Below are 27,192 nucleotides of genomic sequence, written 5' to 3'. Positions count from 1 at the left end.
AACAAGCGTCATATACTGGCGGACAGTTGACGAAAAAAAAATCAACTCTTTATAAAAAAAGAATCAACTCTACGGACAGCTTACAAAAACGTTCACAATACCTCTCATTTCTTATTAACAGCAAAAGATAGGCAGACAAAGAATCGGTAGCGATAAAATGATCCATTTATTTATCTAATCTTTGACACGATTGTATACCAGACATCGTCTTATGCGACCGATTAAGTGTACAAAGAATAACCCAAATCACTTCACGCCATTTTAATACGATCCCCAATTTCCCAAAACTGAACCCTGATTAAATCACCTCACTATCAATTAACACCACCCCTGTTTTTCCCCTACAATGTTTTTACCCTGGTTTTAATGAGATTATAAATGTTTAAGCTACCATCACTCAAGAATAACCACCAATCGATGAAACTGTAAACGCCCCGTAAATCTCTTGGCCACAAATCCAATCGTACTCACATAAATCACGCTCAATCACTAACACTGAGATCAGGTCTCTCAAAAGAGCCTTTTCCATCTATCATTCTCAAATAATGTCAACAATTCTTATCCGGACAAAACAGTCCCAAATTGCAAAATATTCCCAGACAAAATAGTCCAATGAAAGCAGACAAAACAGCGGCCACCCACACAAAATAATCCTGTCCATCGTTCAAGAACGTAAAATTATTTTGAATCGTAGTCTCTTAATTTTATGTTAGAAACAAGTTCACATAATCCATTGAAATTAAAAACAAAAGGTGCTCTATTGTCAAAGGGCCAGGTTTCAACAACCAAAGATGTGACCTAAATTTTTTATTATTATTATTCTAACTATTGTTATCCATCTGGTTATATTTGTTCCAATTTACAACTTCGCAATCCAGATAAAAAAGATAGACGTGCCGTCAACTAGCTTGACTTTTACATTGAAGCAACAACGAAAATGCTCAGAAAAACTAAACTGCGTTCATCTTTTCAACCTTCCTTGAAGTTAAAAAAAAGGGAAAATATCGACATAATCAATTTTTTCATCTGCGAGCATCGATATCAATATTTGATTTATTACTGTTTTCCATTACATTAAGGCTTCCTTGTTGAGATTCATTGATAGACAAGAAAGTAGTTTTCAAAAAAATGATTGTTTCAGCAGAATTGCCGCTGGCTTTCATTTTGTTTGGTTAGAAGGCTAGATGACAGTGTACTCAGATACGCACAAAAGAAGGCAACTTAATTTTTTAAACTTGCGGTTATCCCACGCAACAAGGTGTGTCGCTTTCTGGTATAAAAAGAAGATCAGTTTTAAGTTTGAACGTAAAGCACAAAATCATTAACAAAATTAAAGAAATCCGAAAGAAGGGGCCACTGAATGGATTATTTGAAGGAATAAATATTGTATATCCAAACAATTTAGATCCCAAGAAGAACTAGAAGATAAATATCGTAAGAAATGTCAATTGGAGGGCATCTTTCGCTTCCACTCGAGTTCAAAAAATTCACAAAAAAAAACATTTTTCACCAACAGTACAAAAAAATGCGTCCTCTTGATTTCTTGCCCCGGAAACGTTGATAAAAAATAGCAGAACAGTGAGCTTAAGAAACATCAACAGTTAGGTAAATAGGATTTAAAAGGCTTAATTGGATGAAGAAAACAACATATAATATCAACACAAAAGTTTGGAAGTTTTAGTTTTTGCATCTTTCATCTGGGAATCGGATATTATACGTGTGGAGACTCAATTTGATTCTATGATAATAATTGAATTTTCTTGACAAAAAAGAGAAAAACTCGAAAATTGTGAGTTTTTTAAATAGTTTTAAATGACGCTGATAAGCTGTGACGTCTTGTGCAGAGATCTGATAGTATATTTTGGAAGGATATCAAGCTTGCTTCGGAGAATTTTTGCACAACTGATCCAAAAATTGACTAAGTGAGAGAGAAATTGCGGAAATGTGGATAATACTTGCTATTATGGCTCAACCATAAAAACATGGATTATTTTCGTTTGTTGTTTTTTCCTGCAAAAGAGTTAAACTTTAAAATCTATTAGGAAAAATTGAAATTTAAATTTTGTCGGTTCTAGGGTGCGGACTATTCTGAATTAGCTTCCAGTGAGGCGAGCAGGCTCTAAATTTCAATGAGAATTTTGTTTTTGGGGCTTGCAAAATTTTCATTTTTTTGGTTTTAGCCGAGTACGGTGACTACCTCATTCTTTTCTCACCTCTATATGCACGTTTTCAAAGTATCATTCCATTAAAAAATTAATCTCCGGACGGTTGGGCTTGAAGACATTTGTACAGAAACCAACATATTAGATTTCTCGGGACAATTTGGTGTAATTTAATAGCTGTTATTTGGTTTCTTATCCACTACCCTATGACCTGACAAAATTCTAACTATAAAAATGATAAATTTGTTACATTTTTTTTAATTTTACAGGACGCCATAACTTCTCCAATTAGAGCTTCTTTACGGGGTCCTTAAAAATGAAGCACCTCAATCGATACGACTAGATTGGCTTGCACGGAAATTCTTGCTTCAACTTCCGAAGCATACGGAGGAACTAATTGCATTGAAATCAGGAAAAAAACTTCATCTCGAGACTCATTTCGATTTCTCAGCGCCTAATGATTCCGAATCTGAAACAGCATTGTGAACAATTGCTTTATCAAGACACAAACTAGCGAACTCAACCCTGGTGACGTAATGCAATGACAGTAAAATAAGGCACAGTTGATGATATGTGTAAAGCTGACCCAAATTTGTCCAAAATTTTAAAACCAATTGAAACAATAATTTTAACAAAAAATAAAAAAATTTTAACTATAAAAAACAATATTATCCTAATAATAACAGCATCAGACTTTCGAAAAGCATGCAAAAAACCAAATAAGACCTACAACGTGAACTATTACGATTGAGATCAAATATTCTCAGAAGTTTTCCCAACCCTTAAACAATTTTGCACTTGAACAATAGACGGCGCAAAATGATTCGCCAATATCTCTCTCTCTCTCTCTCTCTCTCTCTCTCTCTCTCTCTCTCTCTCTCTCTCTCTCTCTCTCTCTTAGAAGAGAAAGATGGATCTATTGCTCAAATAAAAAATTCAACAGTCATTTGCGAAATTTTCAATTTTTAGACACATTACCCAATGGACGCGAGGGGGGCTCAAGGAACGCGATCGGGGTTCAACTGGGGGTTGGCTGAGGGAGCTGAAACATTTAACATTGCGAACCCCACTTCACACCATGAAATGATCTCCTCAAAACAGTTTTGGTGGATCGCATACTTAGAGACTAGAACGGCGTAAGGCTCTGAGAGAGCTGCCCAGCCAAATAATGCCCCCGGACTTCAACTGTTTACCCCGTTTTTGAGGAAGAAAATAAAAGGGTCAGACGAAAAAATGGTCAAGAGAAGAAATCGAATAAAAGACCACAGGACTAATACAGTTGCTACAATCTTTGTTTCAGAGCAATTAAAATAGCCTCCAATTTTAAGGCCCCAAAATGTCCTAAGTAGAGCTCATCTTCAACTCGGATTTTTAAATAAAAAAGTGCGTTCAGTTTTTAATTTTTAAAAAGTTTACACAATTTCCCGTTCGAAACTGTCAATGTTTTTAGTTCAACTTCTTAGAACACTGTAGAGTTTGCACAAGTTTTGCAGTCAATGGTTTTGCTGTCAAACAGTCAGCTCGAAAAATCTGATTTAATTGGTGAGTAGATGCCCTTCCTCCGCTAAACTTGGATCGGGGAGGGGGTCTGATGGGCTGGCTGTAATGGCCACAAGCCAAATACATGGTCAAAGAAAAAAACTTTTCTGATATTTTTGCAATAATAAACTTGCGTCTTGGGGAAATTAAAATTTGACAAAAGCTAGCAGAGAAAAACTTGGAAAATTTTTTGTAATTTTTATAGATATATCAGTAGTAAGGTGTCTTACTGGGCACGCAACGGGTGGGGGACATTTGGATGTTACTGTGTTCGCAACGGGGGGATACGAAAATTTTTTTTTGAAATTTTGGCAATTTTTTGGCGTTTTGGCAGGCCAACCGCCAAAAAATACAAAAAAAATTCGTGTTCCCCCCATTGCGAACACAGTAATACCCAAATATCACCCCCCGTAGCGTGCCCAGTAACACACATTTTTTTGACCGATTGGATCCTTTTTGACGTTTTTGGTGTGAATGGTTTGTTCTGGATGTTAAGTGTGAAGTAGCGCTGCTCTTTTAGTGGTTGTCATCTTGTCATTAGCTCAGGTGAGACTATTAAATGAAAAAATATTTGAAAAGAAAAATTTTGAAAAATCTTGATGTTCTAAAATTGCATGAAATGCAATTTGCGCCGTGTTTCAAGTCTCAAAGATGATTTTTTGTTGACCTCATCTCACCTAGTGGGCCTCATCATCGAAAAAAACTTTGGAAAATTTTGCAAAAATTTGAAAATTTTTAAGTTTTAAAATTGCATGAAATGTATTTTGCGCCGGGTTTCAGGTCTCAAACATGATTTTTTTTGTTGACCTTATCTCACCTTGTGGGTCTCATCGAAAACAACTTTGAAAATGTAGTAAAAATATGAAAATTTTTAGGTATGAAAATTGCAGGAAATGTATTTTGCCCAGCGTTTCAGGTCGCAAAGATTATTTTTTGTGGACCTCATCTTAACTGATGAATTTCGTCTATCGAACAAAAAACTTGGAAAACTTCAAAATTTTGCAGTACTCACAACGTTCATCTTGTTATTTCCTCAGTATATAGAATTATAACCCATATCACAAAACTTAGTCATCAATCACGGCTTACTAACTAGTTGAAACAAAAACGTAGAGTCTTTGTTGTATTCCTCATTTCTGTTGCTATCAGTCAGTCTGCTCAAATATTTGCTGATGAGAGGTTGCTGTTGTTGTCGCTAGAACTATCTGAGTCACCAGTCTATTTTTAGAATTAACTGTATACTATGACTAACTTTTATGGTAACTGCCAAAATTCATTTTACACGAGTAATCGTCGTAATCGATTGTGCTTGGACGATCGATCGTCCGAGTGTCAACGAATTATTTCGGAATAGGTTTACATGTTGAACTGTCTGCATTGGGTGGTGTTATTATAGTTTAACAAGATACTTATATAGCAATAGAGCAGACTCATAAGAAATTGTTTGAGTTTCAGTTGGAGTTTAAATTATAAACAAATTATGTCAGTGGTTAACGATTGTTCCTTCTTCGATTTTTCTCACGATATTACCTGCGCAGAAAAACGTCAAGTAGCTGCATGTGTAAAAACTTACGACACTACTGGGACATATATAACGGTAACAATTTTCAAAAAGGATAACTTCCGTGATACAATCCAAGACAATAAAAACAATAACAAAAGAAAACAGTGGTTTCAAGTTCAACCAGACAATTACACTATCTTTAGCTGAGATTGAACAATTAAGTCAAAGCTACAAAACACTCTGTGAAATAATAAAGACTGGAGAGTCAGAGGAATCTACGAAAAAAGAAGGGAATAAGACAACGGGAAGAAAACGACGTTATCATCTCGCTTTCTCGTCGGATACAAATAGAAATAAATAAATTCAGGTTGTTGATTGATCAAAAAAGCGAAGAAAAGTGCTGAGATCGACACACAGTATTAGTAATAGTTGAGGCTATGTTTGAACGAACACCTGAGTTCTTTCGACAGTTTCCAAAGTAATTTCACTATTTTATCAGCAGCACTGAGCCAATATTTGATAAAGAAATCAAAAACAGTTTTGCTTACAGTTTGCATGAGAATAACAACCTTTATTAAATAAAATAACAACATTATCATGTTATTGCAGCTTTGAATCAAGTAACAGATAGTTTCAAAAAAATGCTTCAAAGCCCTATTCGATTCCTTGCCTATTCACATGCTTCAGACTTCGACTGCATAAATCACAATCTATCAACGTCACTCTTCACGGTGAAATTTTTGAGAAATTGGAGCAAGCAGTCATTTATAAACACCAACATCAGCTAGATTTATATGGCTCTAAAAGAAAACTTCCAAATGTTTTGGAACTGGAAACTATCAAAGAGTCAAAGAGAATGTTCATGTGCAAACTGATTTTCTACCAACTTGTACTTTTAATCGATTTTTATAAATTTATCAGAACAGTTCATATGCAGAACTCTCAAACATTATTGATATTATTATTAGTGGATATGGGTGTCTGATTGCTAATAATGATAGTGTAAAAATTAACTTTCGATTTGAATTAAAAAATTAATCTAGCTTTTTCAACAAAAAAGAAAAAACCAAGCCATCTAGCTCCAAAGGAAAAAATACAACTAATTTATAAAAAGAGTTGTTACTGAAAAAAAAATTAAATTATTGTTTTATATTACATTATATGCTTAGCAAATCGTAGTAAATCATCATCATTCATGTAGTGTTTATATGGATAGCTATATGTAAAAATAATGAGCAAAATAAATACAAAAGAGTTCAAAGTTTTGAGTTTGTGTTCTGAATTGGCTGTAATCTGAGGAATTGAAAAACCTTTTCTTCGAAGTAGAACTGCAGCAGTCGAGTGTATACAAAATGGTAGCAATCCAGTGCTTCCCCAAGTGGATCAGCAAAGTATATTGTTTTTTTTTTAAATCAGTAGCCAATGACTACCCGATGATGTTGATATTGAGGCATTGACCACAGCAAAGCAGCTATCTGGCAGTCTTGGAAAATTATTAGCTGCAAAAACTCCGCAAAACTTGTGCTTCAGATGAAAACATTTACTTACAAGATAATTTATCTCAAAATTATCCATCAACCGGTTATGTAATTTTTTAGTAATGTTTTTTGTAACCTTTCGTTCAGAGTTGACGCAAAAAGTTGAACATCGTTCCCCTAGGAATAAAACTTCAACGCTGTCACCCAAAGGAATTCCAAGAGTGAGCTCCACTGAAATTGAACAATTTGTTAATTCAGGATGAATGAAATCGTGCGAAGCCTCCGGTGTTGAAGTAACCTCCGTGTACCAGTAGACAGCTGGTGTTTTAAGCAAAGTTTTTTCAATCGCAGACAAAACATGGTCAGCCACGGTCATTTTGCGCACGTAAAGATTTGCTTCAACAATACTTACTCTGTATAGATGCCGATATGACGGCAAAATCATTTGGTGACCTTTTGAAGGAGATGCGTAGGGTAACACCACTGAGATGTTTGTCACAGTTCAATATATCACTGGCCGGTTTTCCAGAGAGTCAGCAAAAACTTTTCGTGCAGCAACATCAGTTGCTCTGTTGTCAGCGCCATAAATTTTAGCCGGTTCGTCTTCATTATAATAGCCTTGACAAACTAACCAAGTTTTCTTGGCGAAATAAATCAACTCAGGTTGTTGATCGACCAAAAAAGAAAGCGAAGAGAAGTGCTGAGAGCGACACACATTATTAGTAATGGTTGAGGCTATGTTTGAACGAACACCTGAGTTCTTTCGACAGTTTCCATAGTAACTTCACTATTTTATCTGCAGCACTGAGCCAATACTTGATAAAGAAATCAACAACAGTTTTGCTTACAGTTTGCATGAGAATAACAACCTTTATGAAATAAAATAAGAACATTATCATGTTATTGCAGCTTTGGATCAAGTAACAGATAGTCTCAAAAAAGTTGCTTCAAAGCTCTATTCGATTTCTTGCCTATACACATGCTTCAGACTTCTACTGCACAAATCACAATCTATCAACGTCACTCTTCACGGTGAAATTTTTGAGAAATTGGAGCAAGCAGTCATTTATAATCACCAACATCAGCTAGATTTATTTAGCTCTAAAAGAAAACTTCCAAATGTTTTGGAACTGGAAACTATCAAAGAGAATGTTCATGTGCAAACTGATTTTCTACCAACTTGTACTTTTAATCGATTTTTAAAAATTTATCAGAACAGTTCATTTGCAAACTCTCAAAAATTATTGATATTATTAATAGTAGATATGGCTGTCTGAAAGCTGATAATGATAGTGTAAAAATTAACTACCGATTTGAATTAAAAAAATTAATCCAACTTTTCCAACAATAAAGAAAAAAACCGAGCCATCTAGCTTCAAAGGAAAAAATACATCTGATTTATAAAACAATTGTTACTGAAAAAATTAAGTTATTTATTTTTATTACACTATATGCTTAGCAAATCGTAGTAAATCATCATCATTCATGTAGTGTTTATATGGATAGCTATATGTAAAAATAATGAGGAAAATAAATACAAAAGAGTTCAAAGTTTTGAATTTGTGTTCTGAATTGGCTGTAATCTGAGAAATTTAACAACCTCTTCTTCGAAGTAGAACTGCAGCAGTCGAGTGTATACAAAATGGTAGCAATCCAGTGCCTGCCCAAGTGGATCAGCAAAGTAAATTGTTTTTTTTTAGTTACAAATCAGTAGCCAATGACTACCCGATGATGTTAAAATTGAGGCATTGACCACAACAAAACAATTAACTGGCAGTCTTGGAAAATTATTAGCTGCAAAACTCCGAAAAACTTGTGCTTCAGATGAAAACATATACTTACTAGATAACTTATCTCAAAATTATCCATCAACCGGATATGTAATAAACGAGTTTCTTGTAACTTTTCGTTCAGAGTTGACGTAAAATTTGAACTTCGTTCCCCTAGGAATAAAACTTCAACGTTGTCACCCAAAGGAATTCCAAAAGTGAGCTCCACTGAAATTGAACAATTCGTAAATTCAGGATGAATGAAATCGTGTGAAGCCTCCCGTGTTGAAGTAACCTCCGTGTACCAGTAGAAAGCTGGTGTTTTAAGCAAAGTTTTTTCAATCGCAGACAAAACATGGTCAGCCACGGTAATTTTGCGCACGTAAAGATTTGCTTCAACAATTTTTACTCTGTATAGATTCGGATATGACGGTAAAATCATTTGGTGACCTTCTGAAGGAGATGCTTAGGGTAACACCACTGAGATGTTTGTCACAGTTCAATATATCACTGGCCGATTTTCCAAGGAGAAAAAATTCCAGAGAGTCAGCAAAACCTTTTCGTGCAGCAACTTCAGTAGAGCTGTTGTCAGCTCCATAAATTTTAGCCGGTTCGTCTTCATAATAGCCTTGAAAGACTAACCAAGTGTTCTCGGCTGTTTTTCCGGATGAGAACTCTGTTTCTATGAAAGCCTTGTGTGCGTAGTTGCCGTTTGTATTTGACAATTTCACCGCCTGACGAGACTGTACACTCTGAAAACAGAGAATGCAGTGCGTTTTTGCTAAAATACGGCAAATCTGTGTTCGTTGCATCAGCACCTGTTCTCAAATCGGCGTCATTGGTTCTCGTGATTTTGCATTTTATTTCAAGTAGAAATTTTTGCAAATCAATAAAGTTGTTCCTGTCGCCAACAACTTCAAATTCCAGCATTGGACCATCCGGTGAATATGATGGACCAGCCTTTTGTGTAAAAGCATTGTCAAAGGTAATAAGGAGAGGCTATTTTTCAAACAGGTCTGGAGTTGTGTGTGTTGCCTCTGCTGGCAATAAGTTAGTATTCATTTTTGACTTTGGAACAAAAATCTGACCGACTTCCCAGTAACGGTTGTTTTCTCTGAATGATTTTTCGGGATTTGACAGGACCGCTCCGTATCTGTTTTTTTTAAGAACATTGCCACCACGAACACCTCCTATTCGAGCTCTTGAGCCACCAACTTGCTTCTTTACCGTTTTCTGAAAATATGATTTAAGTGCTTCTTTAGGACTCTTCTTTTCGGCGACAACGTCAACAATCTCTGGTTCCTCTTGTACAAACAGTTCTTTTCCAATCTTTTTAGCAACAGGCCACACAAATTTTTTGGCTATCGGTATGGCCGCCCTACCAATTCCAGCCGCTAAAGCCCCGAACCGACTACCTCGTTGCCGATAGTGTCCCGCAAAGTATGGTGAAACTGATTGTTGTTGATAGTACGCTTCCATTTAATTATATTTTCCTAAGTTTAAAGTCAGAATAGCTTTTCCTGTTCCCGTAAATGGAACAAATTTGCCAGTTTCGGTTCTCAACTGAGCCTCAATATACTGATGACTGCATTTAGTTAGACCAGTCGCTGTTTTGATGGCTTTTATAAGTTCTCAAAGCTTCCAGCGCTGATTAAAACTGTCTCACCATTGTATGGTTTCGAGACAGCACCAAATGGAATACTTCTCTGATGGTTTTTGATACCTTCGGAAAAATACTTTATGATTCGAGTGCTATTAATCTGGTTGATTCTGGATGGGAACATAATTTCACTCAAAGCCACTCTCCAATCACCTTCAAGGCTGAATTCATTAAGAATGTTTTTTAAGTTGGCCAAAGTATTCTATGGAAAGATGCTCATGGAAGGTGATGAAGCTAAATGTATGGTGAACTCATTCATGCTTTATGAACGCTTCGCTATTGCCAACAACTTTCACTAATTCCAACTGATAGAACTTGCCACTGATTGGATTCTGAGTCGAATCAATTAGGCTGTATGTTGAAGGGTTTATCGATGGAATATCGTAAACTTCAAACACTTCGTTGGAAAAAGTCTGTTTATAACCTTTTCGGAAGTGTAAATCAACTTTTGATATTCTAACAAAATCTCCAATTCGAAATTTTGGTCCACTAACTAGTTTCTCGGACGCAATTAAGCTTAATGATAACAGATATGGAACGTGTTTTTGGTGACTTTGTTCGGAGCAATTTTGGTTATACTGTTAATGCGTGAGTTTATTGTTTGTACAAAATTTTTCAACTGAGAGATGTATGAATATGTCCAATTTTCTTCCAGATCCTTATAAATAATGTTCTTTAAAGAGCGGATGTTCCTTTCAGCAAAAGCAGACTTCTTTTCGCTGAAAGTTTGATAAATTTCTATATCTTTCTTCTGACAGAGTTTTCAAACTGTTCTAGCATCAACCCAAACTTTTTTGGGCTGTTTGTGTTTAATCATTTGTTTGAAGGCTTCGGCTGTTGTTGTTGCATATTTTGATTCGAGCGGTTCAACACGTAGATAGCGTGAAAGACAGTCAATAGCAATCAATAAGTACTTAAAACCTGCGTTTTGTGTTAAAAGTTTGTACACATGTGCCAAGTTAAGGGAACAAATTTCATCAATGTCATATGCAATAACATTCAGAGGTGCAAAATTTTTTCGAAACCCTTTATATTTTGTTCGAGCATTTTTGTTCGCTAGAAGCTGTTTCACTTTGCGAGGCTGCAAGTTTATGCTTTTTTGTAAATTTTGAACGCTTCCAAACGCAGCTGGACCTTTTGTGTACATCGACTGCAGCAATTTTTCTTCACTAGTCGTAGGATTCCTATTCTTTTTCCTTCTGTACACTTGCTTCGTACGGAGTTTCGAAACGTTCCTCTTCTTTTTCGTAACTGATGCTTTCATCTTCGTTCCTCTTCTTTTTTGTAACTGATGCGTTCGTCTTCGATGATTTCGCCTTTGCTGTCTGGTCGTCTTTGTTCTTTGGGCTTTTGAAACTTTGAACTCTTTTCTTTTATGTAATCTCTCGACTTTTTTCTTTTTGTTGCGGTTTTTGTAGAATTTTTTCCTGATCGAAGTATTAGCATTGCTGTTAATTTCTTGTTCCTTCTTTATTTGTAACACTTTTAATAAATCAAAATAAACAGGACTCTCAATTTTCTTTGTTGGTTGCTGTAAATTGTACACGAAAGCGAATGCGTTTATGTCATTTGGACTGTTGTAAATGAGTAACTTCTCGTCTTCGCCAATGAGAACACGATTAGACATTTTAATTAGATCTACAATATAATCACACTTTAAGTATTTTGAATGAGACAAAAGCGATGATAATGTTTTTAGGACTTGATCTGCCCGTCTATTTGAATTTCTGACCCAATTTTTGTCAACATCAACGCCAGAGTCTTGTTCCGACAGGTTTGCATTGATATGTGCTTCATTGTGTTCCTTTGATCGCACTCTATTTATAATAGACAGCTGTGACGATTTTTGTTTAACGTCAGGATATTCTATGACCAGGGTTTGCTGTGGTTGAGTTTTCATATAGACTTTTTTGGGATTTAAAATGAACTCCTCAGCAGTTGTCATTCTCTCTTTTATGATTGACTCAAATACTGGTAGCAAAAATGAATGATGAGCCGAACTAAATCAATGAACCGAACTGAATAACGAACCGAAACAATTTAACGAAGAACAGTCTTAATCACGTTCACATGTCCTCTGATGACGTTGCAAAAAACATTAACAGTACCAATACAATATTGTCATCGGAAGTGCGGAGAAATTTCCTCGACTCAGAATCAGATAAAAGTACCATTCGCTTCAGTATAAATGCGGGTCAACTTGTGAGTATATTGGTTGCATTTCGTGGTAGAGAAAAATAACATTTTTAAACTTTGGATAAAAGGAGTTTCCTGCTATTATTCTGAAAATTAAATTTGTTTCATCACAACCCGATGGACTTACCACGGCCATAAAAATTCTGTCACTGTTAGGGATTATTTTGTTCATAATCGAGGGTCTGGAAAGGTATATCCAACTAAACTCCACAGAATCGAAATCCAAACTGATGTTTTCTCACAAGTTGGTTTAAGCACAGTCAATTTCACAATGCAAAGAACTATTAGCATCAAAATTACAAACATTTGAACAAAAAAACACCTTCCGACCGTGGTAACGTTATCTGATTACAGAACTTCCAATTAGATTTTCCACTACTTTCCTTTTCGAAAGGAGTACCTTGCACAACTTGATCAACTGTCACTTGTTCCATCACAAAAAAATGAGTAAAAAAATTTATTGTAATTTTTTAATATTTTACATAGAACAGTTCATAACAACTATAATCACTCAAAAAATCATTCAAGTGCACCATGAAACATGCGAGTAATCGTGAAGTTTTTTCATAGTACATAATTTTTTTGACCTTGTCCTTGTTCACGAGTTCAATTTATTCAGGCAGCATTTTATCACTTGAATTTCTTCAGGCAGCATTTCATCATTTTTATCTACTTCTTTACCAGTTGGATGTTTCGATATCAATAGAAGTTTCCGAGGCGGGACTTTGCGTTGACAATCCGACATTTCGTTTTCTCCACTGAATAAAAGGTTCGATGTAGAAAACCAAGTTTGTAATTGAACGGATTTCGTCCTCTGTCAATAACACCCTAACTTTTCTCGGACGAATTTGAGTACCACTTTATACTGCTTCGCCTTTAAAAATTGAGTTTCAGTGTCCCCTCCTTCGTGATCAAGGCGCAAATGGACGAATTCGCTGACAAGGGTGCTTCCACTTTCGTCAATTCCTCTCATTAGCCAACCAGTAAAATAGAAACAAGCTTTTTCTCTTGCACATGATTATTGAAGCTACCACGCTGTGCTGAGTTATGATTCACACAGATAAATGTAAAAAAAAACCGTACAATATTTTAGGACACTCAAGAGTATTTAAATCGATTACTGGACAGTCCAGTAAATCTGATAAAAGTTGAGTCTTTTCAAAAAACCTTAGCGTAATAAACCACTCTCGGGCTTCTTAAGCGAATGCTTCGAACAATTTGAGTCAGATAAATAAAAGGATAATTTTCAGAGTTCCAATTTCAGCCATGTAAATTTTCAGATAACCAATTGATGTTTTCTGCGGATTTGTCAAATCAGAAAATTTCGATGGTGGAGACAACAAAACACAATCGTTGTAATCCTCAGTACACACACCAAACTCTTTGACAATAAATTTTTCTTTCCTGTGACGGAAACCTTCAAGGTCTAACACAACTGCTTTACTGCTTAACATTCCAACAAATGATAAATGTTAGAGTGAAAAAACTTAATATACAAGCGAAAAAGAATTCCTGTCAGATGACCAGTAAAGCAAATATTAAGCTTCCAGGGAATAATTCCTCCGTATGGTGGAAGTTTCAAAGCATTATCATAATCGAAGTTCTCCGTTTGACTGAAGTATTCACTTGCTGCTAGAAAATAATTCAGTCTCGCTGAAATCATTGGGTAAGTTGAGGCCAATATCAAATACTTCTCATGAATTTTTTTCAAGCAGTATCTACAAACAATTGGTATATCAAAATGCATTCTAAGTGAGATTAAAACCGACCGAAACTGAGAAAATTAGACAAAGTTTTAAATTTCTGCTTAAAGAAATCAAATAAATTTGAATCATAGATGAACAGATTGCAAAATTTATGTCTGCTGGAGTTCAGGTGTCCAAAGTAATGGTTAAGTATTTTTTATATTTCTCTTGGATCATTTGTAAGACGGTAGCAATTTTACATAACCTCTCATTCCTGAAAGTCTTCACAAACAAAAACGCACTTGTCTATTTTTCCTTTTGATTCCACGGGTGTGAACAAAATGTACTGTAGCAACAATAACAACCAAACTAGAAGATTCGTTTTTGATGCTAAAAATAGCTTTCCGGAAAGATAAAAACTGGCGTGGATTACACTAGTACTTGAAAAGCTGTGATTATTTTAGATAAGGAAAATACATGTAGCATGAGAACTACATACACTGAAAAATAATTCTTCTCGTCCATGTACATTAATCTTTGTAGAACACAGATACTTCTAAATATAGTAGCACAACGCCTACAAAACAGTATTCAACTTTACGCTCAAACCAGATTCTTTAAATTCCCTATAATTTAAATACAAATTGTGTATTCTGTCTCAATTACTAATAGTTAGAAAAAAATCATTTTGCGCTTGATAATTATTGTGAATAAATACTGTTCAGATAACGTTAACAGTAATATTCTCAAATTTCTCTTAACATACTCTTTTAAAGGTGTCTTTTTTGGGATATTGACCAAAATATTCAAGCTCAAAAATTTTTAACAAATTATTCAAGTCAATTATAAGTCAGTTTATATGTGTGAAAACAGAAGTAGTGGTCACTGACTTACTGAAATGTTTCCAATTGCAGTCATACTGAAAGAAAAGTCATCTACCAGTACCCGGACAATTGCATACGAGACTTTGAAAAGAGAATATTGTTATCGTCCAGCAAGAGTATCAAGGTGAAGAAAGGAAAACTGAAACACATGGCATTACCTGTTGTTACTTTCGATTTCGTTCAATCTTTTAGATTTGAAAAAGCTTCACTTAAGGCAGCTCAATATACTCTGGAATTTGTAGCGGTTTATACTCGTGAGTTTACTTTTGATTCAAACGTTCTGGGAGATGACATTAGATGAATTTCCTATGATTACGATGTTCAAGAAGTACCTATCTACGAAAATCAGGACAAGTATTGGCAGGATTTGAAACTCATTGAAAACTTTTGGAAAATCCTATCTTTTGGTAAATCAACTTCGAAACTTCAATACCGTCTACAGCAATAACAACAAGTGTAATCAAAACACCCGAATTTGTTAAGCTTGTGGCAACCAGCAGTCTTGAAACGCCGCCTGTCAGCTCTTGTAGGGCTCCAAAAAAAGTGAAGTTAAATGAGTCTTATAAAAAAACTCAAACAGTTCAAACAGGTCTAACCTTGTGTATTGCATTAGATATATTTTACTAAGCTACTAAAATTGCATGAAAAAAATTGAAAATTCAGCTTGATTTTCTGTTGGTCTCTCTAGTTTTCACTCATTTGATGGTTGAAAGTAATTTCAGAGAACAAAATTTATTAGTCATGGTGATAAAAGTTCAACATGTTTTCCTGGCAGTATTCAAGCTTTAATCCAATATTATGTATCTGTTAGGTCAAACACAAGACAAACAGATGATATATTGCCTTAAATTCGGGGTCCTTATTGTAGTAGAGTCGTTTTAAAAAAAGCAACTACATGACGTTCTTCTGTGCAAGTAATATCGTGAGAAAAATCGAAGAAGGAACAATCGTTAACCACTGACAAAATTTGTTTATAAATTAAACTCCAACTGAAACTCAAACAATTTCATATGAGTCTGCTCTATTGCTATATAAGTATCTTGTTAAACTATAATAACACCACCCAATGCAGACAGTTCAACATGTAAACCTATTCCGAAATAATTCATTGACACTGTCGGACGATCGATCGTCCAATCACAATCGATTACGACGATTACTCGTGTAAAATGAATTTTGGCAGTGACCATGAGAGTTAGTCATAGTAAACAGTTATATCTAAAAATAGACTTGCGACTCAGATAGTTCTAGCAACAACAACAGCAACCACTGACCTTACTTATTACTATATTTTGTTCTTACGCTTGATCAATTAAATCGTGAAACAAATATTTGAGCAGACTGACCGATAGCAACAGACATGAGGAATGCAACACTCAACGTTTTTTTTTCAACTAGTAAGTAAGCCGTGATTGGTGACTAAGTTTTGTGATATGGTTTATAATTCTATATACTGACGAAATAACAAGATGAACGTTGTGAGTACTTCAAAATTTTGCAGTTTTCCCAAAACTTTTCCGTAGACAAAAGTTTTTTGTTCGATAGACGAAATTCATCAGGGAAGATGAGGTCCACAAAAAATCATCTTTGCGCCTAAAAACCGGCGCAAAATACATTACATGCAATCTGAGAACTTTAAAATTTTTCAGTTTTTTATGATGAGACCCACCAGGTGAGAAGAGATCAACAAAAAAATCATGTTTGAGACCTGAAACCCGGCGCAAAATGCATTTCATGCAATTTTAGAACTTCAAAATTTTTTTCGATCGTGAGACCCACTAGGTGAGATGAAGTCAACAAAACAAATCATCTTTGCGACTTTAAACCCGGCGCAAAATGCATTTCAGGCAATTTTAGAACATCAATATTTCCTATTTTCAAAATTTTTCACTTTTTTCCATTGAATAGTCTCACCTGAGCTAATGACAAAATGACAACCACTAAAAGAGCAGCGCTACTTCACACCTAACATCCAAAACAAACCATTCACATCAAAAACGTCAAAAAAGATCCAATTGGTCAAAAAAAATGTGTCTTATTGGGCACGCTACGGTGGGGGGGGGGACATTTGCGTGTTACTGTGTTCGCAACGGTTGAGGGGGGACACGAAAATTTTTGTATTTTTGGTGTTTGGCTCGCCAGAACGCCAAAAAATTGCAAAATTTCGAAAAATAGACTTTAATGAAAAGTTTAAAATTTAACGAAAAATGAAAAATAATGATGATTATTATTTTGAATTCATTGCGACCAGTAAATTCGCTTCTGCAATAATCCAACCCATAATCCGTCAAAGAATTTGATCTCTTTCGGGGTGCGATCAACTTTTCGCGCCATTTGTTTATAAGCGTCATAAGACCGTTAATGGTATCTTGGGTATTATCGTAATAGCACGAAAATTTGTCCCTTCGCGGATCTAAGATGGCTCGGTCGACCGGGATTTCAAAATATGTTTAGAATATAATTAACTATGCATAAACACAAATGTTGCAATGATATGTGAAGTATTATAATTTCATTCTGGTTTGTATTTGGTATTTTCAATCATGGTCTGTGGCGATCGATACAAATACTGAAGTTGAGAATATAAATCTTCTTCCAGCTCAAAATGCTTCATTTCTCTACACATGTACATTTCCAGGATCAATTTCTGGATGACATCGACTTCTGGCAACTCTTGGAACATGATATTCTCGGAATAGTTACTAAAAGCACTCTTGATGTTACTAGCTGCCACAATTACGAATGTGATGTAGAGGCCGATTATTCCGTAACTGGCGAGAGAATCGAATAATTCTGGGACTACTTTGTCATCGAAAGTGACGATGGAAAGAGCACCAGAGGTATAGTTGGTTTTGATAGTCCACCATTGAACGTAATCACTCACGCCTCCTGTTGAAAAGAGCTAATTTAAAAAGACGTTTAACTATGAATAGTCTCAAAGTTTCTAAACACCATCAGGGATCTTTTCAGTTTAAGCCTATCCAGCACGTTATGCCCCCCCCCCCCCCCCCCCCCCAGGATTACAGAGCACGCTTGATTACAAAGTAAATCATAATTTTTGAGAGGTGCAAATAATTAGCTGCGCGGGGGGGGGGGGACACTGAAAAGATCCGACAAAAACGTTATCTGTAGACGTATCACTAAATTTGTCCCATATTTTCAGACGTAGATGATTCAAATGAAGCAAGACATTCTCTACTTTTCATTTTCCGTTTTCCAAAATTTTCATCTATCTCAACTTTCTGATAAAGTATTTGGAATTCAACTAGTGGGAATAAAACTTTCATGACCGAGGAGTTTGTGCTATTAAAAGTTTACAGCAGTTTTTACAAAAAAGCGCCTGAAACAGAGCAGCGAGAACAAAAAAATACTTCAAACATGATTTAAAGCATCAAAACGCATGAAAAAACGTTAACATCAGTCTTTAAAAATTCCTCTTATAAGATAATGAAAAAACACTCAGTAGATCTTTCCCTTAATGCTCCTCCTATTATATATCCTCCTCTACCTCTCTACTTTAGCATATTTATCTTACAGGGAAGTGCCTAGGTTCTAGTCCCACGTCTAGCTGGGTTTCCATACTGTTTTAGAAAACTAATCTCTAACCTAGAATTTCATCAACTCCTGTTAGTGTCACATTAATTGTCATCCACGAATGATTCTCATCATCTGCATTCTTTAGGCTGATCTGGTTCATATTTCCTTCATTATCCACAGTATAGAACACTGGCAACACGTGACCCAGGGACACCGCTTTCTCATTGGATTTCTTATCACATGAAGTTCTGTTGCGTCCCATAGAATCCAGTTTAATCGCGCATGCCAGCTGCTTGCAAGTATTTGAATCCAGTTGGCTTACAATTTGGGTGGTGGCTTGCGGTTGGCTGATTGTCGCTACCTAATTGCACTTTTCTTTCAATCTCCAATTTAATCTCTCTAATTATCAAATGAATGGACCGGGATCTTCTTCGTTATGACCCCCCCCCCTAAAAAAAAAGTTTCGAACACGTGCCATCAGACAGTAAATCATTATTTGCAACCAAACTTTTGGCTCAAAAAATCTTTGAAACGTCTGAAAAACGATTCGAAAGTATTTTGGCCCCCGCTTTCAAACTAAACTGTTAATCGTATGATGGTGTATAAGTACTCTATTGTGATTATGTTTTCCTAGCTACAACACGAGACAAAAAAATCTAGGAACTTTGCCAACTAACTAGTCAATTTTCCACAGTCACTTCCACAGGTCGTTTTGAGCCCCAATTGTTAATGAACCACAATTTCTCTATTTGTGCTTTAAGCAAAAATTTACTTTGAAATCAAATTACCTAAAAATCTTTGTATTCTGCCGACAATGATCCTTAAAATCAAAATATTGGTTCAAATAATTCAGTTATGACAAATGAAGAGTGCGAAGGGACCAGGCCTATTGCAAAAGAATATTGAAACAAAATCATAAATAAAGCCATTTTAACAGTATCGCTCCTAAAACAAATCACAATTTGTAAACGGAAACAGTAAAACATTTAATGTGCTTCATACAACAAATAATTCCCAAAACAGCGGTGCAATCGTCATTTTTCTCGTGTATTTGCGGTTAAAAAGATCTTGAAGCAAAAAACAAATCGACTACAGTCGGACGTCAAGTCGGATTAAAACCCGCGACCTCTCGGATGAGATTAGGGGCATTAACCACTACGGCACACGGGCAATGTGCGCTCATCGCCCACAATTTGTTTTGTTTTCGGAATAAGCACAATTCAAATAACCCAAAACTCAAACAAAATAGCGTTAAAAAGTCACATTGGAATCAAAAAGAATCGAGAAGTTTAAGCAAAAAACACGCACACGTTTACAATAATTACTTCAAACTTCGTTCGAGATCAATTAAAGAGCCATGGCAACAACGCTACTTGTTTATGCTACTCGAAATAAAACAAGAGTTAAAGGTGTAAAGCACAGGACAGTAAACAACTAATTTTGACGAAATTACATTTTTTAACAACACAGGCATTAGATTACACTTTCGATAAAGAGACCCAGAGCAAATAAAAGCTGAAACTAAGGTCAAGCTACTCTCAGCTCTAACAGGCAAAATTTGTTTCAAAATCACTCGTTGAAACATCTACCACAAAACTTGACACGTCATTTGTCTTCCAAGAATGTTGTCCAAACTATCTATGTCTGTTCTCTTTTGAATAGTTAGAAACGTGTGAGTATTAACTCTGCTTACAATAAGCTTTCAAAACAATCTCCAGCGGTAATGGCATAAGACTCATCAAGATACGAAACAAATAGGAAGGAAACAATGAAAAGAGTCAAATCTTACAGAAAAGCTTACAAAATGATAATACAACAGTCTTCCAGGAACATTCATTTTGTCACGCCATTTCAATGAAAAAAAAACTCAAAAATGACCTGCGAAAAAAATTAATGAAGGGATTACAAAAGTTAACATAAAAAAACAGCATCAAAGAAATTATTACTTAAAACATCATCGAAAATATCCAATTTAAACAAAACTTACCAATAAAATAACAACACATCATGTTCCTCTTCAAAATTCATCAATTGTAATTAAATTCCTTACCGAGATTTTGCGAAGCAGAGCGAATTAGTAAAAATTAGAATTCGAAAGCAAAAACTCCGCAACTGGATATATTTTTGGAGTAGGCTTTAAATATAACAGCAAACTTCCCAAAATAACAATAAGTTAACAAGAACAACAATAATCTAAATTTATACAAAATTACGGTTGAATCGCAATGCTCAATCAGGCAAAAAAAGAACAATTTAACTTAACTTACCTACCCTGGACGAGAGAGAATGATTATCTTGTAAGATCATACAAGATTCTTATAAAAGATGGTTATCTTAGGAAGGAAACAATGAAAGTTCTGACGAATTTCTTACAAAAGATGGTGATCTTGTTTACAAGATGAATGGTTATCTTGTAAGATTCTTGCAAGTTCGTTCCGGTTGAGCTACATTCTCATTGGTTCTTTTACGCGCAATTTCCTTCATTTAATGCATTGAAGTTTTGAGAATTGGTTGCGTATTTTTGACTGATATTTTTAATCATTAATTTGATTGAAAAAGGCTTTTCAAGATAATTTTTACTGCATCAGTACAAAATTATTAACTTTTACTATTGACTAATTGCCAAAAACTAAAAGCGTGAAATTATCATTTTTTTCCCTTACTTTTTATGCTCTAATGAAAAAAAATTGCAGAAATATTTAATTTTTAAATCAATTTTATCTCATTGCATTCAATGTGGAGGAACAGAAAAACCCATATTCGCACTTTCCATTTAATGCTGGGTGTGAATTTATTACTCAAAGTAAATTTACACTGTTTACACTGTTTTACACTGTTCAGAAAAAATTACTTGTTTTTTCGTCTTGTGCATCTTCTCCAAATTTTTTTATGCGCTCTGTATTTCAGTTCTGTGCATTTCGATCCTTGCAAAACATCGGTTAATCTTGCAAGAATCATATAAAACAAATGTTTATCTTAGAAGGATCTTGTAAGACGAATGCTTATCTTGTATGAATCTTGTAAGACGAATGCCTATCTTGTAAGAATTTTGTAAGACGAATGCTTATCTTGTAAGAACCTGTCAGAAAATCTTGTAAGACGATGCATGCTCTTACAGAATCTTACAAGATCTTACAAGATAACCATCCCCAGTCCACTCGGGTAATGAACTATCTAAATGTTAGGTTTCACTTAGAAAATTCATCAACGGGTAATTAAATTGCTACCGAAACCATGTAAATCAAGATTTTGCAAAAAATGAACAGAATTTAATATAATCTTTGAAATAACAGTTTTCCAAGATTAGATTCATTTTTGGATTAGGCCAGAATCAACTGCAACAAATAGTTTTTCATCCTTTTAATAATCAACTCATATGGCAAAGAACAATAAAAAATTTCGCACGTATAATAGCAAATTGAATGCAAATTGTCTAGATCTGAGTTGAATCGGATATGCTTAACTTTTTGTTCGTGAAATCAGCTAACTGGTCAAAGTGACATAACAAGATAGACTTAATCATAAGAGCAGAATCATCCGCAAAGCAAAAGAGAACAAGAATAAAACCGGAACAAGAACCCAACACCAGAATTGAAAACGTACAAAAACAAATATGAGAAAAAATATTTCCTTTTGGTTCCTAAGCACGTTTCGTATGGTCAAAAGGAAGCATTAATTTTTTCCCGCAGGAATGCACGAAACGCTTCATGCAACCCCTCATACACTTATTAAAACCAGGGCTAAGAGAATTGAAAACAGGAAGCTGACCGATTCCAACGGGCGCCGAATCATCAACAGCTTGATGGTCAACTCGAAGTTGTCACACTTCAGCAGATCACTGAACAGGGTCTCTCTAGCAGGAGGAGTGATAGCCCAAACTTGCTGTGCATTTGGGTTAAACACAATTCTCTTCACACTTTGGGAGTCTTCGTCCAGGGATGAAAAGTCGTAGCCAAATTTGTCCGCCCAGAAAGTCGCGTTTTTGAATGACAAGTCCTGGACATTTGTGAAACTCGACTTGAAAATTGGCTCAAAACTGCCCAGTTGCAATTCGAAGCTAGCGTAATTAACTTCAGTGCCAACCTTGCTCGTGTTCAGAAATGAGAAAAGCAGAATAGGAGCCCAAATAACCAGAACTAAGGCCAGAAAAATAAGCAGATATATAAATTTTGAAGGAAACGCTTTCTGTACTTCGCCTCGTTTTCTGTGGTCGCTAAGTTCATCTTCTCTGAGACATTTGATTAGGAAAGTTTTGACAAATGCGTCTTCAACTTGCAACCAGCGGTTGAATTTTAGGGTTGTCGGGGTGAAAACCCAGTCCATTATAACCCGTAATTCAAACAGAAATGGGGCCTTGAAGAAGACAGTCATACCAAGTTTACACAACTTGTTGTATCGCTTTGAAAAACAGTTGCCCAAGACCCTGACTGGGAAACTACATTTAATCTGATACGCTGAAATCAGCCAGTAAATCCATCGAAATAAATAGTAAACCAACGCACTTGTGTTTGAGTGGAATCGGGATTTATTAATCGCCGGGTTTATAAGTATTAACCAAACGTGAACTAATATTACCTGGGCTGTAAACCCGATAAATTTGATCAGCACGTTTTTTCTGAGGTAAGCAAGTCTGTCAATCATTGTAAACATAAACATTACAAGAACTATTATCAGGTAGTAGAATGGAACCTTATTATTGAGTAAACTGTCAACAATTGAGGAACTTTCGCCCGATTCTGAGAACCCTGAATACCCGACTGTAACAATTATGTAACCCAAAATATCGAAAATAAACATAGGCACATAGACATCTCGGATTGCGGTTTTATTGCTATCCAAAATCTGTTCTGCAAAATATTTGGCCTCATTTTTAACATCCGAGGCCCAGTACCGCAGTTCAGACCAGTTTGTGAAGCGTTTAATTATATTCGAAGAAGGGCCTCTGGGTTTCGTGGGCAAATCTTCGGAGACGATTGACGTTGCTGCCACGGAAAACTTTCTCTGCTTTGCAAAGTTGTTGACAGAACTTTCACTTATCGAATTTCGGTCCCGGACATCTTCAGAATTTTCCCCAATAAGAGCGGTTCCGTTTTTCCTCGCCTCTTTATTGTACAATTCCTGTTCGGTTCTATTAGAAGAGTACGAAGACCATAACCCGTAACTAATAAGAATGTTTCGGTGAAAACACAGCGCAACTAGTAACAACAGAACATAAACATACGAATCTTTAGTGTCCAAGTTTCCTATCAACGTTTCCAGCCAGTCAGGCGCAGATACCTCTTTGTTTCTGTTGTACTCGAAAACATCAGTTTGGAAAAACCACTGAACGAAAATGACAACAGTAGTGTAGAAAATGATCAACTTCCAGAATCGCTTACTCGGCCTCGGTTTGGACAACAGACCCCAGGTTATGGTTATTATGGACAATGTCATGTCCATGATAGATCCATTCAAGACCACCACAATTCCGATCAAAAAGTAGCAAAAATGGTCAGTTTGGGAAATCAAAAATTGGTAAAATGATAGCCAGAAATCTCTGATGAACAAAACGCAGATGTTGAAGTCTTGTTGAGAATCAAGATGTTGCTGGAACCTTGACGGTTTTCGGACATCGCTGGACTCCGAAACCTCAGTCGAAATATCAACACATACATAGTTGTTAACAGTAACTCGATCCCTCACGCGCGTTTCCATTATATCGGCTGACTCTGCTTCTAAAAAGCCGACTCGTTTTGCCCGGATTTGTTCAAGACTCAGCAAAATACGATGAAAGCCAATTGAACCATGGTCAAAAACGTAAGCAATTTCGGCAAGCAACCTAAAAACAACATAAGTAACCAGCAAAATCAACTTTTTAAATCCACCAACTGGCTTTTGGTCTTCCGGGTTTTCAATTGAGTGATCCAATAGCCACGTTCGACTATTTTGCAAATTCTGAGAATCATTGTCATCAATTTCAGCGTCGATTCCACTTCGCGACTGGTCATTTTGATCAGATTCGGAATTCAAGATCACAGGAGCCGTAACAGAATTTTCTTGAATGTTGGTACTCGACAACGATTCCATCTCAGAATCGCGGGGCGGCACCAGAACAGGGGAATCATTGTTCACACTTGTCTCAGCACTTTCTTCATGAAACCTATTTTGTTCCTCATCTGTTACAGTTTCTTCTGTTTTTGGAAAACATCGTCGAAGTGTTCGTTCTTTGATTTTTTCAATATAGAGCAGCCATTGACTGCCAACTTCGCCATCAGTCAATTGTCTTTTTTGCTTCTCTTTCTCTTTTGATAACCCTCCCGACATTTTACCCTTCGGTGAACTGAGAGGTACATTGTCTTTAACGGTCCCGAAGAAGCGCGATCCATTGAAAATTGCATCCAGATGATCTTTCGGTTCATACCACGAGCCCAAACTTTTACTCCGATCTCTGATGGCCGAAATCTGCTCCTCCAAATCTTTCGTGATTTGAGTTCTGTATGCAATAGCAGCAGCAATATCCTCTCTGTTAAATTTCTCAATCAATTTTCCACCCGCTTCTGAAAGATCACGGAACACAATAGACTCTTCGATCACAAAATCGTAATAGTGACTTAAGAAAATGCGTCTTTGAACTAACAATATCATAATACACGTGCTTTCCCAAGATATGATACTGTTGTTTTGAAACAAGTTCAAACAATTCAGATCTTCCGCAGAAACTGCTAGGTCATATTTTGCTAGAATTCGCATATCAATAATTTCCACAAAATTTGCTAAAAATGAGTCAGAATATATCTCAGTACAGTAAAACCCCGCAACTTGTGCGCAAACTCGGAAACCCGCGATCAGAACTGAATACAAAAGAACCCGGTTCAGAAACTTGAACATTTCAGGCCTTGTTTTTAGAGCCACGTCTTGACCCAACCACAAAAGGTAAACTGAGAACCCAATAAAAGGCGCGCCCAAAATATCATAAGTTTGCAGACCACAGAAACATACGAAAAAATACGTTAACCAAATACCATGCATGAACAAAATTTTCTTCAAAACGTTCATTGGATGTTTCTGTTCTGTTAAAAAATTTTTCTTCGAATACACAATTCGGTATTTTACCTCTTGACCGTATTGGCGTCTGGCCATATCGGGTTCGTCCAGGCAATCTTCGTTATTTCCCGCAGCTTCGCGAAGTCTATCATCGAAAACTTCAGCTTTCAAGTTTTTCAAAAATGAACGCAGTATAATTAGCAACATCATGTCAGCGAACAGCATTGGTGTGCCGACAGCGTAAACTTGGTCCATATCGAAATCGTAGACAAAAAAGAAAAGTTTCAATGCTTGGCTGGACTCGGAATCGTGACTGGTTCCGGCGAGCCAGTTCAAAAACGAGGAACTGCAGAACGTTTCAAAAGGCGGAAGCCAAAGAAGTAATAGATATTTCACAACACAAACAAAAGCTACGTAGACTGCAAAAACTTTAGCAAACAGTTTCAAATGTTTACGTCGGCATAATAACATTGGAATAAGGAACAGAACGTAGAAAACTGAGAAAATATCGCCCGTATTCCCTACCAAAATAACGACATACATAACCACTAACTCCAGACCAAATTTATAAAACCCGAAATTCATAAAATAAAGAAGCATGTTTTTGAATCCAGCATCGGCGTTTCTTCTATTGACTTCTGGAAACAGTACTCGATACTCCAAACAGTATTTCAAATTAACCCCCTCTTTGTCGTACTTTTCAGCCGATTCATGGAGACGACTTTTTTGGGCAAATTCTTTCTTGCCACTCAATTTCAGAATCCGCGCGTCCATTCTGAACCCGATAAGTGCATTCAGCAAAGCTGATCATAGAAACTGTTTATTCTATCAGAGTATATTCTATTTTTCTATATGAGTTTTTCAAGAAATCTTTCAACTATAAAAGGGCAAAGTGAAGCAAAAAAACAGGGAAAGGAAGTTTGGAATGAGTTCGACTATTCTCCCAATCTGTGAAAAGTGGATGGAATAAATAAATACCACCAAGGCCTCAGTTAGCACGAAACTAAAAACCTTCTAAGGAAAATTTGAAACCATTCTCATTTCACAAAACGATCATATTCCACTTAGTTTGGAAAACTTAAAAATTTATTGTTATTGAAAAAAAAACAAAAATTTAAATGTGGTCCTACGAAAATAAAAGCGGCACAGTATCACACTCTATATAATTACTAAATCAAATAAAATGTTCAGGCGTAAAAAATATACCGAAAAACAGGAGACCTATTGCGAGAAGTGAAAGTATAGTTTCCTATAACTTTTTGGAAGCAATTATTCCATCTACAATCGCTATATCCTTTTATTTCTATTGAACGAATCTAAATCGCTGCATCCTTCAAAAGCTCTCTGAAAACACCAAAAATACAAGAGCATACTTACGCAGGAAACCACAAACTTCTTACTAATGTTCAATTCAAAGACTATTTATTCAGTGTTAAACAAACGTAGGAAACATTTATACTCTTTTATAGCTTCAAAGAAAAAAAGAAGTAAACAGATCACGAACTTGAAAACAATATAATGTTCAACGATGCTTTAATTATCGCTGTTATCCGATGTAGACACGACTACGATAGCAAAGGAAAATTGAGCACAATGTAATTTTTTTTTAACAAAAGAACAAATATCTGATTGAAAACTAACATAGATCAGACTTCTCTACAATAGAATTCACGTTAATCAAACTAACCAAGAAAACATTCATATACCCGGCAGACTGCCGGAAAATTACCGCCATTGATTCACATAACAAAGATT

General features: G+C 35.8%; 1 protein-coding gene across 1 annotated transcript; it reads right to left on the bottom strand.

Annotated features, from left to right (window-relative positions):
* Positions 1-17,326: 17,326 nt before the first annotated feature.
* LOC142354526 (piezo-type mechanosensitive ion channel component-like) lies at positions 17,327-26,304 on the bottom strand. The gene is made up of 3 exons (XM_075406848.1): positions 22,183-26,304; positions 18,484-18,775; positions 17,327-17,766 (listed from the first exon to the last, which is right to left on the bottom strand). Exons 1-3 carry the CDS (start codon positions 26,209-26,211, stop codon positions 17,390-17,392), a joined length of 4,698 nt encoding a protein of 1,565 aa, XP_075262963.1. The 5' UTR covers positions 26,212-26,304; the 3' UTR covers positions 17,327-17,389.
* Between the last annotated feature and the right edge of the window lie 888 nt (positions 26,305-27,192).

Source organism: Convolutriloba macropyga, chromosome 15, assembly GCF_964194025.1.
Source record: "Convolutriloba macropyga chromosome 15, txConMacr16.3, whole genome shotgun sequence".
Taxonomy (NCBI): domain Eukaryota; kingdom Metazoa; phylum Xenacoelomorpha; order Acoela; family Convolutidae; genus Convolutriloba; species Convolutriloba macropyga.
Note: the sequence above shows the minus strand (reverse complement) of the source record. Positions and strands in the feature narration are given on the sequence as shown.